Here is a 24839-nt window from a genome sequence, read left to right on the forward strand (position 1 = left end):
CTCATGCCACATTCCTCCTTGTACAGCCCAGCATCTCAGATGATCTGTTCTGCATACAGATTGAAAAGGTATGGAGACAGAATACATCCCTGATGGACCCCCTTCTAGATTTTGAACCATGTGGTGTCTCCTTGCTCTGTTCTGACGACTGCCTCTTGGTCCAAGTATAGGTTTTGCATTAGCACAATCAGATGTTCTGGGATTCCTGTTCTTCTCAGAGTCAGCCACAGCTTATTGTGATCCACACAGTCAAAAGCCTTTGCATAGTTAATGAAGCACAGATAGACATTCTTTTGGTATTCTTTGCTTTCTAGGGAGCTCTGGTGGCCTAGTGGCAAGAAGCTGCACTGCACTCCTGCAGACATGTATTTTGAGTCCACCAGCTGCTCCACGGGAGAAGGATGGGTGGTCTCCTTTCGTGTAATTAACTGTTTCTGAAAATCCTCCAGAGGATTACCTATTATGGGTTGGTTTCGACTCGAAAATATACAACAACATAGACATTCAAAGATCCAGATGTAAGAGTTAGTGGTATCAACTTCCTTCCACTCATGATTTTAGAGAGGGTGATTCTCAACTTTATCCTACCCATCTCACCTTTCTTACTACAGATACTGTATTATTTCTTCTATTTTCAAATGCAGTCTGTTATTATATGCCGTTGAGTCATAGTGACTCATAATGATCCTCTGTACAACAGCTCTGAACCTGCTCATAGTGTCCCTATGTACAGCAGCTCTAAATCCTGCTCTTTTCCGAGCCACTTTCATTGTCTCTGACACACTTAACCTCATAACCTCAGTCACTGAGTCAGTCTATTTTATCCAGGGTCTTCCTTTCCTGTGTCAACCCTCCACCCTTTCAAGCATGATGTCTCTCTTCATGGACTGATCTCTCTTTGCATCATGCCCAAACTATGTCAGACAGCTTCAAAATCCTTGCCTCTAAGGAGCAGCCTGGTTTTACCCTCTCCAGGACAAACCATAGCATATTCAGTACTCATCTCCAGCACCACAACTCAAAGGCATCAATTCTTCTATCATCCTTACTCATTTTCCAGCTTTCTGATGCTTAGCAAGTAATTACGAAGACCATGGCCTGAATCAGGCACAACCTGTAGATAATATATTTGTATATAATGAAAATTATGTCTTAGTTGAAATATATTGGAGAAACCTCAATAAGTAATTACAACTTACATGTATTTTAAAATATAATTGTATAGACATAATCTACTTTCAAACCTAAGAAACCTCTCTGCCCTTGAGTCATAACTGACCCTCCATTGGATTTCCAGGCTGTAAATCACATAGGCTGAGATTACCTGTCTTTCTTCCTTAGACTTGCTGGTGTTTCTAGACCACCAGAGAGATGTGGCCTTTAAGTTAGCAGCACAGCCCCGTATCAGCTACACCACCAAGATTCCTATGACCTGCATTATATAAGGTAATGCAGAGTACAAGTAAAACACACATAAATATCTTAAATAAATAATGCACATGTTATAGAATTTGTTAGTTTCTTTTTGTGGTGGTGATGATGATGTTATATGCTATTGAGTAGAGTAAGACTCAGAGTGAACCTAAGAACACAGCAGATCTGAACTTTGTCCTGTCCTTTGCTATCCTTATCATCTTTGATATATTTGAGCCCATTTCTACAGTCACTGCTGCAGTCTTATCTTGTTGAGAACCTTCCTCTCTTTCACTGACCTTCCACCTTCCTAAGCATGATGTTTGCCTCTAAGGGATGGCCTTTCCTAGCAACAGGCCCAAATTATGTGAGGCAAAACTTTGTTATCTTTGCATTAAGGAGCATTCTGGCTGTACTTGCTTCAAAACAAAGCTATATGGTTTTTTGGGTTTTGTTGTTTGGGTTTTTTTTTGACAGTTCATGGGATATTCAGTACTCCTCTTCAACACCACACTCAAAGCCATCAGTTTTTCTTTCATCCTTTTACATTGTCCAGCTCTCAGAAGCATAGCAAGTTATTGAAAAGACCATGATCTGAAATCAGGCACCTTAGTCCTCAGACTTAGTCCTCATTTTGCTCCTCAGTAATTTGGAAAAGTCTCTGATTGCAGTCTTGCCCAGTGCTATGTCTTCGGACTGCTGGTACCAAGAGCGTTGACTGGTTCTAAGTAAGATGAAATTGTTGACAATGTAAATCTTTATCTAACATGATGTTATGTACAGTGCACTGATGAGAATATTTTGTCATTTATTTATTTATTTTTTTAAATTTTGTCGTCTTGATCTTGAAATGCAGTCCAATTTGAAGGACATAATCTTTGGTCTTCTGCAGCAAGTACTTCAAGACCCCCTTACTTTCAGCAGGCAAGGTTGTGTGTCATCTTCATAATGCAGGTTGTTGTTGAGTCTTCTGATTCTGATGCCACATTTTTCCGCATGTAGTTCAGATTGAATTATTTGCTCAGCATACAGATTGAATAGGTATGGAGAATTGCGTATATTTCCTGTAGTATGAGCATTATATATGTGTTCACATTATTTACATGGGGACATTATATGTGAAGATAAAAGTTATAACATTGCACCAGTATACAGACTCACTTTGACAGGTGACAGTTGTATACTGATAAAATGTGTTATACTAGTGAGTCAGATACCAAGGAGGATCAAAGAGAAAACCAGTGTGTTAAGGTGGCATAAAAGAAAATGAAGAGTGTTCTTCCGAAAGCTCTCCTGAAGTGAGTGGGATAGAGTTCAGAGTTTTGAAGAAGAGGGAACCTATTTAAGTAGTGTAGTATTGGAGAATGTATTCAAAAATTGGTAAGTGGTAGATAAGAATTAATTGAAAATGGCAAGCTCTCTTCTGAAGTTGAACCACAACTAGTTAGTTCGTATAGTCTTGGCAGTTTTCTGTGAATGAAAGAGAAATGTGGAAAGACAAAAATACAGATTAGTAGAGGGGCAGCAGAAGCTTGGGCTATCGAGCCGCCACCACCCTTGACTCCGGGATAGGCTGAGATGGGAGTGTTCTTCGCTAAAGCTAAAAGCAGGTCAAGTGGTGGGACCCCTGTTGTGGCTGCAGAAATGGTGAAGGCTTTCGAGGAGGGCTCTCTCCCTCATCCGACCTGGTTCTTGCTGCCTTCGCCTCCTCTCCTGGTCACCTCTCCCCTGTCCCCACCTCCCCCAGCTCTGCACGCCGGCACCCCACCATGGAGAAGAATGAGTTGATCCAGAAACAAAGCTGACTGAGCAGGCTGAGCTCTATGACGACATGGCCACCTGCATGAAGGCTGTGACAGAGCAGGGGGCTGAGCTGTCTGTCCAACAAAGAGCACAACCTGCCGTAGGTGGCCTACAAGAACGTGGTTGGGGGCTGCTGGGCTGCCTGGAGGGTCATCTTGAGCATCGAGCAGAAAACCGACACTTCTGATAAGTTGCAGGTGATTAAGGACTATCAAGAGAAAGTAGAGTCTGAGCTGAGGTGCATCTGCACTACTATCCTTGAACTATTGGATAAGTATTTAATAACCAATGCAACTAATCCAGAGAGTAAAGTATTCTATCTGAAAATGAAGGGAGATTATTTCCAGTACTTTGCTTAAGTAGCATGTGATGATGATCAAAAACAAACTATGGGTAATTCTCAAGGAGCTTACCAAAGAGGCATTTGATATAAGCAAGAAGGAGATGCAACCCACACATCCTATCCACCTGGGCCTGGCTCTTAACTTTTCTTTATTTTACTATAAGATCTTTAATAACCCAGATCTTGTCTGTACACTGGCTAAATAAAACGGCTTTTGATGGAGGCCATCACAGAACTTGATACAGTGAAAGAAGATTCATACTAAGGCAGCAGCTTTAACCATTCCATTGCTTAAGGACAGCTTAACATTATGGATATCAGACAGTGCAGGAGAAGAACGTGATACAGCAGGAGAAGGACGTGATACAGCAGAAGGGGCAGAAAACTAAAGGCTCACAGGGTGTCATCCTTCTCCCCCTCAAGAAACCTTTTAACACATCTCCATTCCTTATTCCACTTGGATTTTCTATAGCAAAGAAACCCATTCATGTGTATGGAATCAACTATTTATAGTCTTTTCACACTGCAGTTTTGGGAAAACTCCACTCCTTGATTTGTGTTTGTCTTGGCCTTCCTGGTGTGCAGTTACTGCTGTAGAAAAGTATTAATAGCTTAATTTCATATAAACATAAATAACTTCCAAACACTTACGTAGAAAATTAAAGTGTATCCGGTATTTAAGTAATCTGAATCAGTTCTACAAGTAACTGTGTTTTGTATTACTGTGAAGATACCAAAATGTAGTTAATTACAATTAAAGAATATTCTGCATCCTTCCCTTACTCTTGTTTGGGGTTTCCTTTCAGTAACCAATTCTCCATGCTCTTAGTGGGAATTCAGAAGTATTAGATTGAATGGAAAGATAGTGAACATTTCTGGCTTGAGGGTCGTTGGGGTCACACATTGAAGTGCCTCTTAGATAATGTATTATGGAGGTCATGTATATATGCGATAAAAGGGAGTTTCCTATTTACTCTTAATTTGCTGCTGTTTAAATTGACAACTTCCCTTCCCTATAAAAATTCACTTACACTCTTGCCTTTAGTTCTGGTAGTCACTTTACTTTGTAATAAAAGTAGCATGTTGCTGCCAGAATACAAGCGTTACTTTTGGCAATTAAAATGCATGTCATTTCTTACTACACTAGAAAGTGGAAACAAAGTATACAAGTCCAAAACTTTAGTACTTTTCCATGCAGATTTGTGCACAAGTGAGGAGGTGTCCAGTTTGTCTAGTGATTGTTATTTAGAGAGCTGAACTTGATTTTATGTTGCTAATCATTGACAATAAATAGTCCCTAAAAGACCTTGTTATACCCTATGTAACAGCAGAGAAACATAAAATAAAATTACATTTTATAAACAGCTTATGATGATGTTATAATAGTTGTATACCCCTATTTTAAGGGACAAATGAATGTACTACTTTTTAAATTCATTGATAGTCTCCTTTTATAGTTTTTATAATGTAATAGCAATAACACTTGTCTAGCAATACCCAGAAATGCATAAAATTCAGACATATAGTGTTTTCTCATAGATCTGTCTCATGGGCCATCTCTTTTTCAGATGTAAATAATATCTAAGTGTTACGTGGAATAAAGTGGACTTTTTAAAACTAGAAAAAATATGTATATATAGATTAATAGAGCAGCAGTTAAGAGACTAATAACCTGGGCATCTGGGCTGAATATAAGGGTTACTGATCTTAAAAGGTTAATTGAACATTAAAAGGGATTATTTCACTTTGCAGATATCACCATAAGATTTCTTGATATATCATGAACCACATGACTATAGATACTCCCTCCGTGTAGCTTTCTGAAAATAAATTGATACATCACAGCTACCATTTCAGCTGTCAGTAATAACATTGGGATGACTCATACCACAAGATTGTTACTGAGTAGTATTGAATAGTGTTAAGACTACAGAAGTAACTGGTTTTTCCTGGGCATATTGGTTTTTAATTCATATTCATACAATTTAGTTGCTGAGAGCATCATTTTTAAAATAAGTTCATTTTGAATTATTAGATTATATTTTTTTATTCATATATGCCCATAAAACTGTTATAGGATAAATTTTGTCCCCTTCAAAGAATGTTGAAGTCCTAACAATACTCTTGTTGAGTATAATTTTACTTGGAAATAAGGTCTTTTTGAAATAAGATCATACTGTAATATGGTGAGTCCTTACTCTATGAAAGTGGTGCTTAATAAAAGAGTAGAGCAGACAGAAACAGGAAGATGATTGTTCATGTGAAGTTATTGACAACCGAGGATGGCCAAGAATCTGCTACCAGAAACTAGGAGAGGTGTGGATGAGTATCCTTTTCCCTGCCCTCAGAAGAACTCAGCTACTCTAACTTCGAGAACTGTGAAAATAAATTTTCTGTTCTTTAAAGCCATTCACTTGATGGTATTTTGTTACAACAACCTTGAAAACTAAGATAAGGACTGTGCTCCTTATAAGCTAAATAAATAGAACATAAGATCCTTTATACATGTACATCAAGACAAATTATTTGCTGTTTTCTAATTTAGTGAGTTTTGCTTTCTTCTTTTAAAAATTTTCTGTGATACATGTTGGGGCTCATGTTAAAAGTAGAATTCTTAAGTATTTGAAACAATTTTAAAGACTATTACTGATAATTTATATGCCGTATAAAAAGTAATCTGATTTAAAGAAACAGTTTATTGATTTTTAACAGATTTACAGCGTTGTGCAGCCAATACCGTAGTTGACAGGTGTAGAATGTCAAGCTTCCCCCTCTCCCCAAAAAGTTCCTTTGTACCCATTTACAATCTTTACACTTTCAGGTCCGGACAGCTCTTAATCTCCTTTGTGTGTGGAGTAATAAAATATGTGACCTTTTGTGACTGGCTTTCACTTAGCAGATTGTGTTTTGTTTTGTTAATTCCTTGACTTCTAAGTATCATTTTGTTTTCTTTCTGTTGTTAGTAATATCTCATGAGTGTGCTGCTTTTAGTTTACCCATTCACTAATTGGATATTAGTATTAGTTCACTTTTTTACTATTCTAATTAATACTATTATAAGCATAAAAGAATATGATTTCATTTTTCTGGGATAGATAAAGTGCTATGTCTTATAATAAATTTATATTCAACTTTAAAAAATGTGATTTGGATAAAAGTTTACAAAACAAATCGGTTTTTAATACAATTTGTATACCTTTTGTTCAGTGACATTGTTGTTTTCACAGTGTAATAATACTCTTGCCACCTTTCTCTCTGTGGCTTTGACTGTTCATCATTCTTTCCTGACTTTTCCTGCCTCTGAGCTTTCTTCTTGGGCCCTTTTGATCTTGTTCTAAGGTTATGAATTCCTCTCTGGTGTTGTCTCACAAGCCTGTCTGTAGTTATGTTGTTGTTATGTGCCCATTGTTTTGACTATGACTCATAGCAACCCTATGCACAATAGCTCTGCACTCTGCTCTATCATGAGCTAATTCACCATCTCTGACACACCTGCCCACATTACCCTAGTTACCTACTGTGTAAATCTCATCCAAGATCTTCCTCTTGTGAACTGTCTGTCCACCCTTCAAGCATGATATCTTTCTCCAAGGATTGGTCTCACCTGGCAACATGCCCAGAGTATGTCAGCTGTAGCTTCAAAATCCTTGCCTCTAAGGAGCAGCTTGATTTCACCCTCTCCAGGACAGATCTATTCTTGGCAGTCCATGGTATATTAAGCACAACAACTCAATTATTCTTTTGTCGTTTTTTGTTATTATGCAGCTTTCTGATGCATAGCAAGTATTTGTAAAGGCTATATCACAGGTTTCTTAATCTCTTAAACTGACATTGTTGCTCTTCAGCACTCTGGAGAGGTCTCTGAGAGCAGATTTTCCTAATATAGTTGGTCTTTTGATTTCCTAACTGTTGGTGCCAAGAGTGTGGATTGTGGAACCGAGCAAGCTGAAATTTCTTCTCTAACATGGTGCTGCCAGTTGACCCAGTGGTGAGAATTATTTTCTTGATGTTGAGCGTCAGTCCATATTGCACGCTCCAGAAACAACTGGAACCATAGAGAGGTACTGGAAATACAAGCCAGATTTAGAAGAGGCTTTGGCACAAGGGACATCATTGTCAATGTCAAGAGAATCTTGGCTGAAAGCAGAGAGTACCAGAAGAATGTCAACCTGTGTTTCATTGGCTATGTATAGGCATTTTGACTGCGTGGATCACAATAAATTATGGCTAACCTTGAGAAGAGTGGGAATCCTAGAACACCTGATTGTCCTCATGCGAAATACAGACTTGGAGTAGGAGGCAGTCAGAACAGAGCAAAGAAACGGTCAGGAAAATAGTGTGCCAGAGATCCATTCTGTTTCCATACCTTTTCAGTCTGTATGCAGAACAGATTATTTGAGAGGCTGGACTTTGCGAGGAGGAGTATGGCCTCAGGGTTGGAAGAAAACACATCAGTAACCAGTATTATGCAGATAACACAGCCTTCCTTGCTGAAACTGAGGAGGGCTTAAAGCATTTGCTGCAGAAAGTCGAAGACTGTAGTCTATAGTTACAGACTTATCTAAAAGTATGAGTCACAGGAGTAAGTTCAGTTCAAGACTTTAGGATATGTTCAACTTTTTAAGAAACTGCCAAACAGGTTTCTGAAGTAACTACAATATTTAACATTTTCACTGACAGGGTTTCAAGATATCTGTTTCCTTACTTCCTGCCTAACAGTTAAAATCTTGAATGATGTAAAAAGCATAAAATGAAAAGGTGGAAAGAATATACTGTGGCAGTGTATAAAGTCACTGTACCAAAAAGAACTGGCTGACAGGGAGCCATTTCAGGAAGAAGCAATTTTATCAAGAATTGGTTGGTAATGAAGGAAGAAGTTCAAGCTGCACTGAAGGTATTGGAAAAAAAAATTGCCCCAGGAATTGATGGAATACCAGTTGCATGCTTCAACAAACAGATGTATCCCTGGATGACGCTAGTCTGTGACAAGAACTGATTGGAAGAGATCCATATTTGTTACAATTCTCAAAAAGAGTGATCTAGTAGAATATGGACATTATCAAACCTAAAAATATAAAACCTAAAAATCAAACTCATTGTCATTGAGTCAATTCTGACTTCTTTACCTGTGTGGAACATAGCAAACTGGCTGACTCTGAGAAGAATGGGAATCCCCGAACACTTGATTGTGCTTATGTAGAACCTGTGCTTGGACTAGGAGGCAGTCATCAGAACAGAGCAAGGAAACACTGCATGGTTTAAAATTGGGAAGGGTGTGTGCCAGGGATGTGTCCTGTTATCATACATTTTCAATCTAAATGCAGAACAGATTATCTGGGAAGCTGGGCTCTATGAGGAGAAATGTGGCATCAGGATTGGAGGAAGACTCATCAACAGTCTGCATTTTGCTGATGGCACAACCTTGCTGAAACAGAGGATATGAAGTGCTTGTTGCAGAAGGTCAAGGACTGCAGTGCAACGTCAAGAAAACAAAGATTCTCAACAATGAGCCTGTTGGCAGCATCATGATAGATGGTGATGAGTTGAGATTGTTAACAGCTTTAGTTTATTTGGCCCACAATCAGCCCCCTTTGTATCAGCAGCCAGGAAACTAAAAGACAAATTTCATTGAGAAAGTCTGCTGTCAGAGATCTCCAAAGTACTGAAGAACAACGATGTCAGTCAGGAGACTAAGGTGTGCTTGATGCAGGCTGTAGTCTCTGCAATTACTTGGTATGCATCAGAAAGCTGGACAATGACTAGGATGATTGGAGAATTGATGCCTTTGAGCTGTGGTGCTGGAGAAAAGTGTTGAATATACTATGGTCTGCTAGGAGAACAAACAGTTTCATCCTAGAGAGAGTGAGATCAGGCTGTTCCTTGGAGGTGAGGGTTCTGAAGCTTCATCTAGCATACTTTGGACATATTGCAAGGCAGGACCAGTCCTTGGAGAGGGACATCATGTTTGGGAAGGTGAAGGGACAGTGCAAGAGAAGGACCCTCGATGAGATGTATTGATTCATTGACTAGGGTAAGGGGCATGTATGTGCCAGAGAAAATAAGATTGGCATAGGATAGAGCAGGGTTTAAGGTTGTTGTATGTAGGGTCACTATGAGCCTCAGAGGACTCGATGGCATGTAACAATAAAAACAACAGTGATCCCATAGAATAGAGTATAACTGTTCAGTAGGGTTCCAGAGCCGTAAATCTTTACAGAAGCAGACCACCACACCTTTCTCCTGTGGAGTGGGTCTTGGGTTCAAGTTGCCAGTTTTCTGTTGGCAGCCAGGTTCTTTAACCGCTGTACCAGCAGGGCTGCTGATAATACCTTGGTAATTGAAGAGAAACAAATGAGGCTGTCTGTTTGGTTTTATTTATGTTGATAATTATATCTAGTGGCTGCAGCAATGAGATCAATTACATCAAAGATGATAAGGATGGCTTAGGGTTCAGCTCTAGTGTTCCTGGGGACACTGTGAGTCATACTTAACTCCATGCCACTTGACAACAACAATATCATGTTATTGGAATACAATTCAATGTCATGTCAACTGGAACCACAGTAGACCAGTAAGGGAGCTCTGGTGGCTAGTCTGTAGAGCATCTTCATTGGTTCAAAGCTACCAGTGACTCCAAGGGAGAAAGATGAGCAGTCTCCTCCTGTTGTGATTTACAGTCCCAGAAACTGATGACAGTGAGAGAAAGAGTGAGCCAGCAACTTCCAGATGACTGGGCCCAAAAGATAATCAACTTATGTGAATTCATCACTGTAATGATGAATATGGTATCTCTGCAATGGACAAGGTTCTGATATCTTTCACTATTTTGCTTCAGATACCAAAATTAAAAATTATAACTATTGAGCATGAGAGAGTATGCTTTACTGTAGACCTTGGTTGCATTATGAGTATTGTGAGGTGAAAGTTCATGGTGGTTCAAGAGTTAGCATGCTTCTCAAAAAATTACAACATTGTGTATATTCACTGTAGTAAGAAGGAATTAATCAAAAAACTGTGATATTATGAAAAAAATAGATAAATAGAATTAGGTAAAGGAAGTTCTATTTGGAAAACTTTGCTATTTGTTTTTATACCATGGTTGATCACAGAATTTTAAGATGTTTAAAAATACTAACTTGTGGGGAGCTCTGGTGACCTAGTGGTAAGGAGCTGCAACTACAATCCCAGAGGCTCATGGTTTGAATCCACCAGGTGCTCTGCCGGGGAAGGAGGGACAATCTCCTCCTGTACCAGTCAGATCTGATTTGACGGTACACTCACACAAAAACAATAAAACTAAAAAATAAAAATACTAACTTGTGACCATATAATGGTCATACCTGATAACTTAATCTGTAAACTGTAGCTCCTAGATAAAGCAGTTGGCCACCTGTTCAAAATTTTCATGATAAGAGAGTGAGATTAATAGCTGCACTCTGAGTTCACAACATCAGGATGACTAGCAGATGACATTTACAGAAATCTGCAAGTGGGTGGCTTCTGCTTGAGGAAAACAATTACAGAAACCATCTGAAGTAGCTGGGGTTGTGTACCAGCAGAATACTCATGATGACCCTGAAGTTGCCAAAGACAGAATGATGACATCAGTTCAGAAGTCATAGAAGATCATATTGAAGCCACTCTGAAATAATTCAGTGATGAGAATGATAAGCGATCAGACTTTGAAGGTTTCTGGAGTTGGACTGTGATTACTTAAGATGAAAATAATTTTTTCTGGTGTCTTTTTTAATTTCAGGTACATTAAAATTATGTTTAAGTTTAAAACTTAATGAAAACATTAAAATATGTGGGGGTTTTTTCCCCCCTTAAAGTTTTAGGCCTAGGATACTTTTTACTTACTAATTTCTAGCTCTTCGTCCATTATACTGTTTGTGTGTTTTAAAATTAATTTTCAATTTTATTAAGGTTAATGCAATACCATTCAAGGATTCTAAATTAGTAAGTGACATGATAGCTTTGTTGTTTTATTGAAAGAGTAAATAGTAGAGAGGCTCCAGCTATATAACTTTGGAGATCATTCCTGCAAGGCTTGGATCATGCACATATTAGTTTTTAAACTGGCATCTTTACCCTTTAGCACTTTGATGAGGTCCTTGACAGCATATTCTCCTAAGGCAACACATCTTTGGATTTCTTCCCCCCGCCCTTATAATTACGATTTTAACAAAAGTTTACAGAAAAGTTGGATTTTCATTGCACATTTTCCTCCCTACATCCTCCTCACTTCATTAAAAAAATGCGTTCATTGTTAATATAACATACTGTTTGGTTTCAACTTGACATCCCATTTCCATCATGAGACTGTTCAGTTCACTATTGGTTACACTTAATTGGGGACAATATCTAACTTGAATGAGATTTTCATGATACCAGTTTTATCTTGTAACATTAAATCTATTGGGGAAAAAAATCTATTGGACAGGAGAAAAATGAAATTGAAGTTAGTCATCAAGATGTAAAAAGATATTATATAAAGCACCTAGGAAAATAATAAAAGTTTTGAAGTATACAAATCATAATACACATTTTGCACAAAATATTCTTTTGTAAATAAAATACACATGTAGAAATAAGTACAAAGTGAAGAAGGAAACAGTTATCTTGAACATGGTGCTGAATACAAGCTTTCCTCCTCTGAGGTTTACAATAAGTGAGCTTGGAGTATATACTTGCGTAACTGTTTCTTCATAGTTGAGAAAAAACTCACTGCTATTGAATCAAAACCAACTCAGCCGACTGACTCTGCAGTAGGTTTTCAGAAGTTGTAAATCACATGAGAAGAGCTTGCCTTGGACCAGCTGATGAATTTGCTCTGCCTGCTTTTGGGTTGGTAAATTAACACCTTACCACTAGGCCACGTACAGTTTAGAATATTAGTTAATTGTGAGGAGAATGTGAAGTGATTAAGAAGTTTAAGACACTTTAAAAGAATACAAAACGTGACTTTTCATTGAAGCTAATCATAGTTTTGGGTTTTTTTTTTATTCCTGTGTTTCTAACTTATGCATTTGGATTAGGAGGCAGTGTTTCAGAGCTGTATCATGATCTTTCTGCAGACTTCTATCTTCTCGGTATCTTACGTCTTTCGAAGTCTGAATTCTTATCTCACGGAGGGCAAAAGAGAGAATGAGTAGTATTTCATCATTCACTACTTATATTCATTATGCAGCCCTGCAGTTGAAGGCCTTTGTGCATGAAGACAGATTTGTTCTATGGCCTCGGAGTTGGATGCCGGGGACGATGGCAGCTGCACTGAGCTGGCAAAGCCCCTCTATCTTCAGTACCTGGAGAAGGCCCTCCGGTTGGACCATTTCTTGCGACAGACAACAGCCATCTTCAACAGGAATATTTCTAGGTATACTGTTCCATCTTTTAATTCTTCCCAGCATAGCATTTTATTTCTGAAGTCCTGTCATCCTTCTAGATTTTAAGGTATTTTCTAGTCTGAGATATGTTTAATACTTTCTTTTTCCTACTTTTAAATAAAATAGTCTTTTTCAAAGGATCAGTTTCTTTTCTATAATGCTTATTTCTGTTAACCATGGATTTTACAGTTTTGCTGCTTCATATGTGATTGTGAACTCAACATTATTCATTTTATAGTGATGACAGTGAAGATGGACTGGATGACAGTAATCCTTTACTGCCCCAGTCTGGGGATCCCTTAATACAAGTTAAGGAAGAACCTCCAAATTCATTGCTTGGTGAAACTTCCGGAGCAAGCAGCTCTGGAATGCTAAATACTTACTCACTGAATGGAGTCCTCCAGTCAGGTCAGTGTGGTGGTGTGAGATCCCTCTTTGAGCAGTTCCTTCTCTTGGGTAATTATCGTTCATTATTGTATTCTTTCTGTTTCTTTATACAGAATCAAGATCTGACAAAGGGAATTTATATAACTTCTCTAAGCTGAAGAAAAGTAGAAAATGGTTAAAGGTAAGCAATAAGGCAAAATATTTATAGTCCAAATAAACCCAACCCAACCCACTGACCTTCATTGAGTTTCTGAAGCTGTAAATCTTTATAAGAGGTGATGGTTTCATTTTGTTCTTCAGAGTAGCTAGGTATTTGAATTATCAATCATTCAGTTAGTAGCCTAACAGTAATATCTAAGTACCTATGAAAATTTCTAATATAAGAGTTATTGATTCATTTTGGCTGGTTGGTTGAGATTTTCCTAGAAATGAATCTTGTTCTAGACATTGTTTTCTAAAGAGATTATAGAGAAAATCTAGATAATTCAATACAGTCATTTTAGCAAACATTTTTAATAACACAGAATTATAAAAGGTAAGATAGTGATAAGGGGAAAAAATTGATGTGTCCTGTGTGGCCGACATTTCATTAGGAAAATACATCTACTTTTTCATCAGTTCCTGAGGTTTGGCTGTTTGGTTTTTGGTTTGTTTTTTTTTTTGTTTACCTTGAGTCAGATCCGACTGGCACAGGAGGAGATTGTCTCCTTCTCCAGCTGATCATCTGATGGATTTGAACTGCACGCCTTTGGGATTGCAGTGCAGCTTCTTGTCGCTAGGCCACCAGAACTTCTGAGTATTTCTTTTATTCAACAGCTGTTTACTGAGGACATCCTACTGTTCAAGTACTATAGTAGGTATTAGGGATATATCACCGAACAGATAAAGAAGCTTTCTGTCCTGTTACACTTATAGTCTAATTAAACGAGACAGTCATTATATCTGTATACAGATGAATATGGATGACTTCTTTAATGAAGTCACATTTCAGCTGATTTCTAAATGATCAGAGAAAGCCCCAGGTCTCAATCAAAAGAACAACTACAAAAGTCCTGAAAAAGGAAGTACAACTAACAAGTGTGAGCAAGAAAACAGTGTGATATGGCTTGAGTGTGGTGAATGAACGGAATGGTAGACAGTCAGGTAGAGAGCCTGATTGTGGAGGGCCTTGATGGTAGACAAATCAGGTAGAGAGCCTGTTTGTGGAGGGGCTTGGATAGCATGTGAAGAAATTTAGATTTTGTACTTTTGTTAAAGTAGTAAGCCATAGCAATGTTTATAAGCAGGGAATAGTTATCTCTCTACTTCAAAAAGATTATGATCTGAACCAACTGAATCAAGCATAGTATTTCTTGTAGTAAAACAGATTGTTTCATTAGTTTATACCTTTCTTGTGAATAGCTCAGAGTAATTTACAGATACTTTTTCATTAATACTTCTAGACTAAGGTATAATGTGCTTTTTATCTGATTTTAGGCTGTTGAGAATGTAGAAGTCTATGCATACCAATTACATTGTAAAATCGAGATAGTATTAACAAGTCTTTAAACTGTACAATTAATTGATTTTAAATATATCCACAAAGTTGTATAATCATCTTCATTGTCTGATTTCAGACCATTTTATCACCTGGGGGAAAAAGCACTACAATAAACCAAAACCTTTACTCTTCACCAGTCACTCTCTCTTGGTTCCTCTCCCTGGCCAGTAATCTGCTTTCTGTCTCCATGGAGTGGCTTGTTCTAAGTATTTCATATAAATGTTATTATATAATATGTGTCCTTTTTGTGTCTACTTTCTTTCATTTAATGTAATGTTTTCAAAGTTTCACTGCTGTTCAGAAACACTATTTATCTTTTTTTTTGGTGGCTTAATATTTGATTGTATGCACTTTCTTTATTAATTCATTAATTGAAGAATATTCCTTTTGTTTCTGCTTTTAGCCATCATGTTTTCTGTATTCCTTTATATCTTTTTTTTATAAAATATGTTTTTATTACTGTAAGTAACTATAGGGGTGTTTTTCTAAAAAAATAAAAGTTTATGCTGACATATTGAAATTTTTTTTTTTAAATTTTTATTATTTGTGTGTGTGTACCATCAGATCAGATTTGACTGGTACAGGAGGAGATGGTTCCTCCTTCTCCAGGAAAGCATCTGGTGGATTTGAACCGCACACCCCTGGGATTGCAGTGCAGCTTCTTGCCACTAGGCCACCAGAGATCGCCTGAAAAATATTTTATAGACACTCATTTGTGTGTTATTTTCTCTGGTCATGTCACTTCATGTAGCCACAACCCCATAGACATCTGCATCCTCCTAGTAATGTAATTGCTTTACTTCTGTGATTTCCCCCCACCCCACTCCCACTATACCTCCTTGTTGCTTTTGCAAAATAAAGTAGTAAAAGCACTGCTACATTCTATTCTGCTCTGTCAAATTTTAGGGACATTTGAAATGCTCAAGGTACATTACTTTGTTTTCAATTATAAAAATCTTTTTGCTGTTGAGTTAGTTCTCACCAGAGGTGATACATCTTTCCTGGAACAGATTGTCACATCTCGCACATAACCCATATTTCGCCATATGACCCAGAGGCTGGAACTGCCAACTTTTTGATCAGCACCTAATTCTTGTTTTGTGTGTTTTTTGTTGTTGTTGTTGTTTTAAATAATGTTAACGAATATTTACAGAGATTTTGGATTTCCATTCATTCTTTGCTGCACTTCTCTCCCTGCCCAGCCCTCCCCCTCCCCCCACTTCGCTCCTTTCTTTGCAAAGTAAAAGAAAAACTCCCTCCCTGGTACACAATCCCCCCGCACCCCTCTCACTGCCCCAAGTACACTCCACTATGCAACCTTAATTGTGGACTCTTGTGATAACCATAATACCCTATCATATATCGCTTTTAAATTATTTACTCCATCTGTTTCGGTGCAGTATATGCAATTTATCCAGTTTTTCTCAGTCTTACCCCAACCCTGATATCAGTCCCATTTTATGGCACCATGCAGTATTTGTCCTTTTGCGACTGAGATATTTCACGTGGCATAATGTCCTCCAGGCTCACCCATTTTGAATAACATTGCATGAGGTCCTTGTTTTTCAATGCAGCATAGTATTCCATTGTGTGACTATACCACAGCTTCTCTATCCATTCGTTTGTTGATGGGCACCTGGGTTGTTTCCAATTTCTTGCTATTGTGAACAAAGCCACAATAAACATGATTGTACATATATCTGCTTGGATGTCAGTTATGGTCTCTTTGGGATATATTCCCAGTAGTGGAATTGCTGGGTGAAATGTTATCTCTATTTGCAACTTTTTGAGAAAGCGCCACACCACTTTCCACAGTGGTTACACCATTTTACACTTCCACCAACAGTGAATAAGTGTTCCAGTTTCTCCACTACCTCGTCAGCGTTTATTACTTGCTGTTCTGTTAAATTTTGCTATTCTGACTGGGATGAGATGATAGAGTTGTTTTGATTTGCATCTCTCTTAGAGCTAGGGATTTTGAACATTTCTTCATGTGCTTGTTGGCCACCTGAATGTCTTCTTTGGTGAAGTGTCTGTTCATATCCTGTGCCCATTTTTCAATTGGATTATTTACCTTTATCTTGTGGTGCTCAAGTATTTTATAAATTCTAGATATAAGTCCCTTATCTGATATGTCATTACCAAATACTTTTTCCCAGTCTGTGGCTTCCCTTTTTACTCTGTTGGAGACGTTTTTGGATATGCATAGGGATTTGATTCTTAGAAGGTCCTTTTTATCTATTTTATCTTCTCCTGGTTGTAGATTTCTTTATATCTTGTTGGTGATTTCTTTTGTTGTTATTATTTTTTGTTAGTTGAGATTCATTAGACTGTATGCATAATTTAAGTATTTAATACCTCCTTCTGGTGGCATAGCACATTACATCTTACACTGGTCACAGAAAGACTAGCAGTTATTCTCAGTTATTCCTTGAGATAAAGACAGTCTTCTCCTCCAGTAAAGATTTACAGGCTTTGAAACCTTATGGAGGGTTATGAGTCAGAATAGCTTAACTGCAGTGATTGAGTTACATGCCCTCCAGCCTTGTTGGTTTTGACAGCATTGTTGTTTTTGTTGCTGCTGTTACTGTAGGGTTGGAACTAATTAATAGCTGGTTTTCAGAAGCAGTAAATTGCATGAGAGTTTATTACCCATCTTTCTCCTGTCGAGAAGCTGGTGGATTCAAACTGTTTACCTTAGTGCTTACAGTGTGGTTCCTTACCAGTAAGATACCAGAGCTCCAGACAGCATCGCTCCTGTTTCAGTGCTCTATAATTTATGCCTAACAATTTCCATGGAATTTATTCCACTTTATAGGGATAGACTGAATTGATGTTCATTTATTTTTCTATTGAATGGATATATAATTATTAGAGAAATTTGAATGAGTATGTTTTTGTCATTGCTTGGGGATGTGCAATATGTTTGGTCTTTGAACAGGAATGGTTTCTTAATGGAAGTTACATTTCCATTTCTTTCCTGTTAGAGCATTCTGCTAAGTGATGAGTCCAGTGAGGCAGATTCTCAGAGTGAAGACAATGAGGAGGAGGAGGAGGAGGAAGAAGAGGAAGAAGAACTCAATCTCAGCCGAGAAGAACTTCACAATATGCTGCGACTACACAAATACAAGAAGCTTCACCAGAATAAGTATAGTAAAGACAAGGAGGTGAGAGTTTCAGGAGAAGCCTCAGACCTTCATGCTGGCTATTCATAACTTCTGGTTTATATTTATTCAAGATATGTCATTTTAACCATATAGTTAAATGGTATGGTTGTTCTAATGACAGTTTATTAAGATTTAATTCACATGCCAAAGAAGTCAGCCTCTTCAAATGCACAATCCAGTGCTTTTCCATATATTCATAATTGTACAACTATCATCACGAATCTCAGAATATTTTTATCACCCCAGAAAGAAACCCTGCACTCCTAAGTGATTATTACACCTTCTTTCCTTTCTTCACACCCATCAGTCCACTCTAATTGTAGAAATGTTTCCATTCTAGCTATTTCATACATATGGATTCATAGAACCTGTAGTCTTTTATTGTATGATTTCTTCTACTTAACATAGTGTTTTTAAGATTCATCCTTGTAAAGTACTTACTGCTTTTTATTACTGAATAATAAATAGTATTTAATTTTATACATTTTGTCCATCAATTGATGAAACTATATTTCTACTTTTTTACTGTTATTAATAATGCTGCTGTGAAAATGTACAAGTTTTTTGTTTGGATATATATTGTTTTTCATACACTCTGTGTGGATTTTCTGGACCATATGCTAACTGTTTAACTTTTGAATAACAAATTTGTTCTTCAAAGCAACTTTGGTTGTTTCTAAATTGTTTTTTGAAAGTATTTGTACATGTTGTTGTTATGTGCCATCAAGTCACTTGAGACTCATAGCCACCCTGTGTACAACAGCCCTAAACCCTGCTCTATCCTATGCCAATTTCATTTTCTCTGACAAACTTATCTCCATTACCCCAGTCACGAATCAGAGAGGGTCTTCCTCTCCTGCGCTGTCCTTCCACCCTTCCAAGCATGATGTCCTTCTCCAAGGAATGGTCTCTTCTTGAAACATGTCCAAAATCTGTCAGATGAAGCTTCAGAATCTTTGCCTCCAAGGAGCAGCCTGTTTAACCCTTTCTAGAATGAACCTCTTCGTTTTCTTAGCAGTCCATGATATATTCAGTACTCTTCTCTAACACCGTAGTTCAAAGGCATCAATTCTCCTTCTGTCCTCTAGTCATTGCCCAACTCTCTGATGCATAGCAAGTGATTGCAAAGACCATGGCCTCTAACAATTTGTACATAATTATCAGAATATAATTGAAGACCTAAACTTTCCAGCTATTTACTAAAGTTCATTCAGAGAGCTTTGAATAATATGGTGAAGCTTACAAACCCAGGGGTCGGGGTGGGGGAATAAGGTAATTGACCAACTTTATTCAAACTTAAAGCATTCTTTAAAATACAGTTTTAGGAAACTTAGTGTTTGAAATATTTACTCATTTTTTTTAAAGTAAGGTAAAAAATACATTTGGAAAGGTCCATAAACTTTAAACACATAGTTCCATGAAGGTGCATTTAATTTTGCCATGGGTGTAAAACTTGATACAAGATCTCTGTTATTCTGTATCCTGGTTTCACCTCCTAAACAACTAATTGGGTTAAACCCAGGAAAAAAGATCAACAATGAACTATATAATTTTAATGACAAATCCCCTTTAATGATTTGCATTAAATGTGATAAATTGAATGTGAGATTTAGGGATCAGTTTATACAAAATATGTCAACAGAATTGAAGAAAAACAAGGAGGAGAGGGGAAACCTAATGACAAGTGGTTAAACACTTGACTGCTAAAAAGATTAGCAGTATTAACCTGCCCCATATCTCTGCAGGAACAAAGACTTCTTGATTTGCCCCTGTAAAGATTATAACCTAGTGAATCCATAGAGCAGTTCTACTCTGTCCTACTAGTTTTCTGTGAGTCAAATATGATGTCACCTAACTTCAGCATGTGGAAACTTCAGCATTGGTTAGGAGTAACCAATCTTGTAGAAAGATTGTGGAAGGTCAGTGTAAGAATGGAAGACCCTCGACAAGGTGGATTGCCATGGGGACTGCAGCATTGTGGGCTAATATATATTTGAGATGGTGAAGATGGTACAAAACAGGGCAAAGTTCAGATCCACTGTTCTTATGGTCACTGAGTAGCAGTTGACTTGATGGCACTTAACAGCAACACCAAGAGTTTGACAGCCTTGGTGATGCAGTGCTTAAGTGCTCCAGTGCTAAGCAAAAGATTGCTTCTCTGAACCTACCAGCTGCTCTCTAGTGGAAAGATACTGCTGTCTGCCTCTGTATGATTTCAGCATTGGTAAACTGTGGAGCAGCTCTGCTCTGTCCTGTTTGGTTGCTATGAGCCAGAATCAGTTTGACAGCATTGGATTGCAAGCACTGTATATCAATCATATTGACACAGTGTCTTGTTACTGTTAAGTCCCGGCATCCCTCTATATAGCGTCTCCGAAATCTGCCCTATCCTGAGCCCATCTCACTGATTTTGACACACCCCGTTGCCCCAGTCACTGTATCAGTCCACCTTATCCAGGGTCTTCCTCTCCTGTGCTGTTCCTTCATTCATCCAAGCATAATGCCCTTTTCCAAGGATCGATCCCCCTTGGGCACATGCCCAAAGTATGTGAGATAGAGCTTCAGTATCCTAGCCTTCAAGGAGAAACTTGGTTTCACCCTCTCGAAGACAGACTTACTTGTTTTCTTGGCAGTCTATGATATGTTCAAGACTCTTCTTCAGCACCACAGCTTAAAGGCATCTGTTCTACTTCTGTCATCCTTAGTCATTGTCCAGCTGATGCATAGCAAGTAATTACAAAGACCATGACCTGGATTAGGTGCACCTTACACTCTAGACTGACATTGTTGCATTTCAGTACTTGGGAGAGGTCCCTAATAGAAGATTTCCTTACGTAGTTCATCTTTTGATTTCCTAACTGCTGGTGGTAAGAGTGTTGATTTTGGAGTCGAGCAGTGTCTTCTTCTTGCTACAAAGTGCTGTCTGAACACTTGTATACCTTTCATCGTTTCTCCAAGTTCATAGGGTTTCCAGAGGGAAGCTGTTTCAGAAGTGGATGCCACTCTTGCTTCCAAGCTTGTTTTACTCAGGGAGCTCCACTAAACACTGTCCACCATGGGTAACCATTATTGTATTTACACATCATTGTCACATGTTCAGCATCACAGCAACTATGAGTTACCTCTGCACAGCAATGTCTTGGCAAGAGAAACTTTAGAAGGTTAGATAATTGAGATGGCTTCTGTCTTAGTTGTTTTCTCACTCTCATTGCCTTTGAATCAGAACCAACTTATAATTGATTCTCTCTTGAGTTTCCAAGACTATAAATCAGACAGGGGAGCTTTGGTGGCCTAGCCCCTAGATAGTTATTTTGTTTACTCTGGAGAATTTAATCCACCAGCAGCTGTTAAAGAGAAAAATGACCAGTTTTCCTCTTTTGTAATTTACAACCTTGCTGAAGAGCCTATCAATTGTTCAAAATCATAGCATTGAGTTTTGTTTTGAAATCACATGAGAAAAGATTACCCATCTTGTTCCTGTGGAGTTGCATAACTTTCTACAGACTCTATCAGCAAAGCTCCCTCATTAGTTTTTAGTGTTGCTTTACTATTGTTCATTTTTGGTCCCATTCCCTAAAAAGGTGATCCAACAGGAAATTATCAGACAATATCATTAATATCTCATGCAAGCAAAATACTGCTGAAGATCATTCAAAAATGACTAGAACAAAACAAGGTAGAACAATACATAGAGAACTGACAAAAGTTCAAGCTGGATAGCTAATGTCAGATGGATCCTGGCTGAAAGCAAAGAATATCAGAAGACTGATTATTGTGCTTTATTGGCTGCATGGTGTGTATCATAAATTACCATAATAAATTATGGCTGTACATTGAGTAGAATGAGAGTCCCAGACACTTAATTGTGCTCATGCGAAACGTGTACCTAGTCCAAGAGGCTATTTTGTGAACAGAGCAATTTTTTTTTCTATATTTTATTAATTTTCATAAACATTTACAGAGATTTTGGGTTTCCATTCATTCATTGTTGCACTATTCTCTCTACCCTCCTCCCAGTTTGTTCTTGTCCAAATGCCACAGTGCTTGTCAAAGCCAGTTCTGATTAATCTTCTTTGTCAGTGTGTCCTTTGCCATTCCCTATCACTCCTCCCTGAGAGAGACTTCACCCTGAGTGATAAGGAAAAGGGGATGGCGTATTCTCTTAGCTACTTCCTGCTGAAAAGGGACGCTGTGGGTTTCAGGGTGAAGATCTTCTCTCACTACTCTAAAGGGCCCCTTTGGCAGGAGGAAACACATAGACTATTATGGAGATTGATTTTGGAATTTAGATGCACTCTTATTGATTGTGCTTGGCCGTACATGTTCATATCCTTGAAGATGTATCATGGGGGTGTTGCAACCTAGAAGACACAAATTTGACTAACAAGTTATAAGTACATGAGTCAAAAATTATGGAAAAGTAAAAGAAAAGATTCTTTCATTGTTTTACAAACCCTCCCCCAGGTGCCCTCCACCATGTAGCCCTCGCTCTAGACTCCTGTGATGACAGAAACACCTAGTTATATATCTCTTTTAAACAGTTTTCTCCCTCCTCTGTTTCAGTGCAGTATACATTATTGAACCCATCTTACTCAGTCTCTCCCCAACCCCAAGGACAGTCCCATTCTACAACAGTGGCATCATGTAATATTTGTCCTTTTGTGACTGGGATATTTCACTCAGCATAATGTTCTCCAGAGTCAACCATTTTGAATAATATTGCATGAGTTCCTTGTTTTTTAATGCAGCATAGTATTCCATTGTGCAAATATACCACAGCTTCTCTAGCCATTCGTTTGTTGATGGGCACTTAGGTTGTTTCCAACTCCTTGCTATTGTGAACAAAGCTGCAATAAACATGGGTGTGCATATATCTGCTTGGATGTCAGCTATGGTCTCTTCAGGGTATATTCCCAGTAGTGGAATTGCTGGGTCAAATGGTATCTCTATTTGCAACTTTTTGAGAAAGCGCCATACTGCTTTCCACAGGGGTTGCACCATTTTACACTCCCACCAACAATGAATCAGGGTTCCAGTTTCTCCACAACCTCGCCAGCATTTGTTGCTTGCTGTTCTGTTAAATTTTGCTGTTTTGACTGGGGTGAAATGATATCTCATAGTTGTTTTAATTTGCATCTCTCTTAGGGCTAGGGATTTTGAGCATTTCTTCATGTGTTTGTTAGCCATCTGAATGTCATCTTCGGTGAAATGCCTTGAACGGAGCAATTTTAAACACTTCATGGTTTAAAATTAGGAAAAGTGTGCATCAAGGTTGTATTCTTTTCTCCATACCTATTCACTCTCTATGCTAAGCAAATTATTCAAGAAGCTGGACTCTATAAAGAAAAATATGTCGTAGGATTAGAGGAAGCTTTATCAGTACCCTTTGTTATGTTGATGGTTATTAAAAGTGAGGAGAACTTGAAACACTTGCTGCAGAATATCAAACGCTGCAATATGGATTGCATCTCAACATTAAGAAAACAAAAATCCTCATCACTGGACTGATAGGAAAGATCATGATAGATGGAGAGAAAATTGAAACTGTCAACAAATTCATCCTACTTGGATTCACAATCAGTACACTTGGTATCAGCAGTCGAGAGATCAGGAGACATATTGCACTTAGAAAGTCTGCAGTTAGGGACTTCTCCATAGTTTTGAGGAGCAGTAATGTTAGATTGAGAACTAAGGTATGTCTTATTCAAGCCATGGTCTTTTCAACCACTTACTTTGCTGCTAAGAGCTGAGCAATGAATAAGGATGGCAGAAAAAAGAATAAATGCCTTTAAAATGAGGTGTTGGGGAAGAGTACGGACTGTCCCCCAAACTGCCAAAAGAACAAGCAGAATGTCTTGGAGAAGGTGCAGCCAGATTGTTCCGTGGAGGCACAGATAATGAAGCTTTGTCTCACATGCTTTGGGCATGTTCCTGAGAGACACTATTCATTGGGGAGTGTCATCATGTTTGGGAATGTAGAAAGACAACAATAGAGAAACTTGCAACCAGGTGGATTGACACAGTGACTGCAGCAGTGCTCACAGTGTGTCACAGATTGTGAGGATGGCAGAGTATAGGACAGAATTCATACCTGTGGTTGCTGTGAGTTATACTCAGAAACACATGTGGCTATTGGTAAAGAATTGTGCTGCCAGTGCAAAGGTACTCAGTTAAACTCTACCAGTTGTTCCATGAGAGAAAGATGAGTATTCAACTCCTATACATTTTACTGCCTCTGAAAATCCATTCATTGGAGTTCAGCGGTGAGTCGGTTCCAACTCCATGGTACTTAACAGCAACAAGAATGGAAATACCACAAGTGAATATCTTTATTAAACAGACATGTTTTTCCTCATAGTTTAGAACCCTAGAAGCCAGAAATCAGGGCCCGATCTCTAAGGAAACACTTATCTGTTGATCCCAGCCATAAGGTTTTGTCTTGTTTGTAGATTCTGTTCCTGGGCTCCTTTCAGATATTCCTGTGTTAACTGTCTTCCTCATCTGTACTTGCTTATTTTCGTGTCTAATCTTTGTCTCAGAAGAGACTAGTTTAACACTTGCCTTTTACTGAAAAGGATTCATTAACATAACAGTGAAAACATCTTTTCCTGATGGGATTACATCCAAAGATTAGGGTTAGTATTTACAACATATATTTTTATATTTTTTTAGTAATAGATATAATTATACATTTGTGTTTATGCACAATATATTTTTCGGGAACAGGTCAATCCATGACAGCTGGTGACTCTTAGAAACAAATAGAAGAACCAGACCCTGAAACCCACAGCGTCCGTTTT

The 24839-nt window shown here is 38.1% G+C and overlaps 1 protein-coding gene and 1 pseudogene across 1 annotated transcript in view; both read left to right on the forward strand.

Moving 5' to 3' along the window:
- Positions 1-3179: 3179 nt before the first annotated feature.
- On the forward strand, positions 3180-3948 carry LOC102871839 (annotated as a pseudogene).
- An 8835-nt stretch (positions 3949-12783) lies between these two features.
- The window catches only part of INO80 (INO80 complex subunit), a 121666-nt gene continuing 109610 nt past the window's right edge, over positions 12784-24839 (forward strand). Inside the window, exons 1-4 of the mRNA XM_006882999.1 lie at positions 12784-12935; positions 13184-13353; positions 13446-13513; positions 17860-18039. Coding sequence (XP_006883061.1) covers positions 12793-12935; positions 13184-13353; positions 13446-13513; positions 17860-18039 — 561 coding nt within the window. The 5' untranslated portion in view covers positions 12784-12792. The remainder of the gene's footprint in view (positions 12936-13183; positions 13354-13445; positions 13514-17859; positions 18040-24839) is intronic.

This window comes from Elephantulus edwardii, unplaced genomic scaffold (assembly GCF_000299155.1).
Source record: "Elephantulus edwardii isolate Elephantulus edwardi_28Jun2011 unplaced genomic scaffold, EleEdw1.0 scaffold00026, whole genome shotgun sequence".
Classification (NCBI taxonomy): domain Eukaryota; kingdom Metazoa; phylum Chordata; class Mammalia; order Macroscelidea; family Macroscelididae; genus Elephantulus; species Elephantulus edwardii.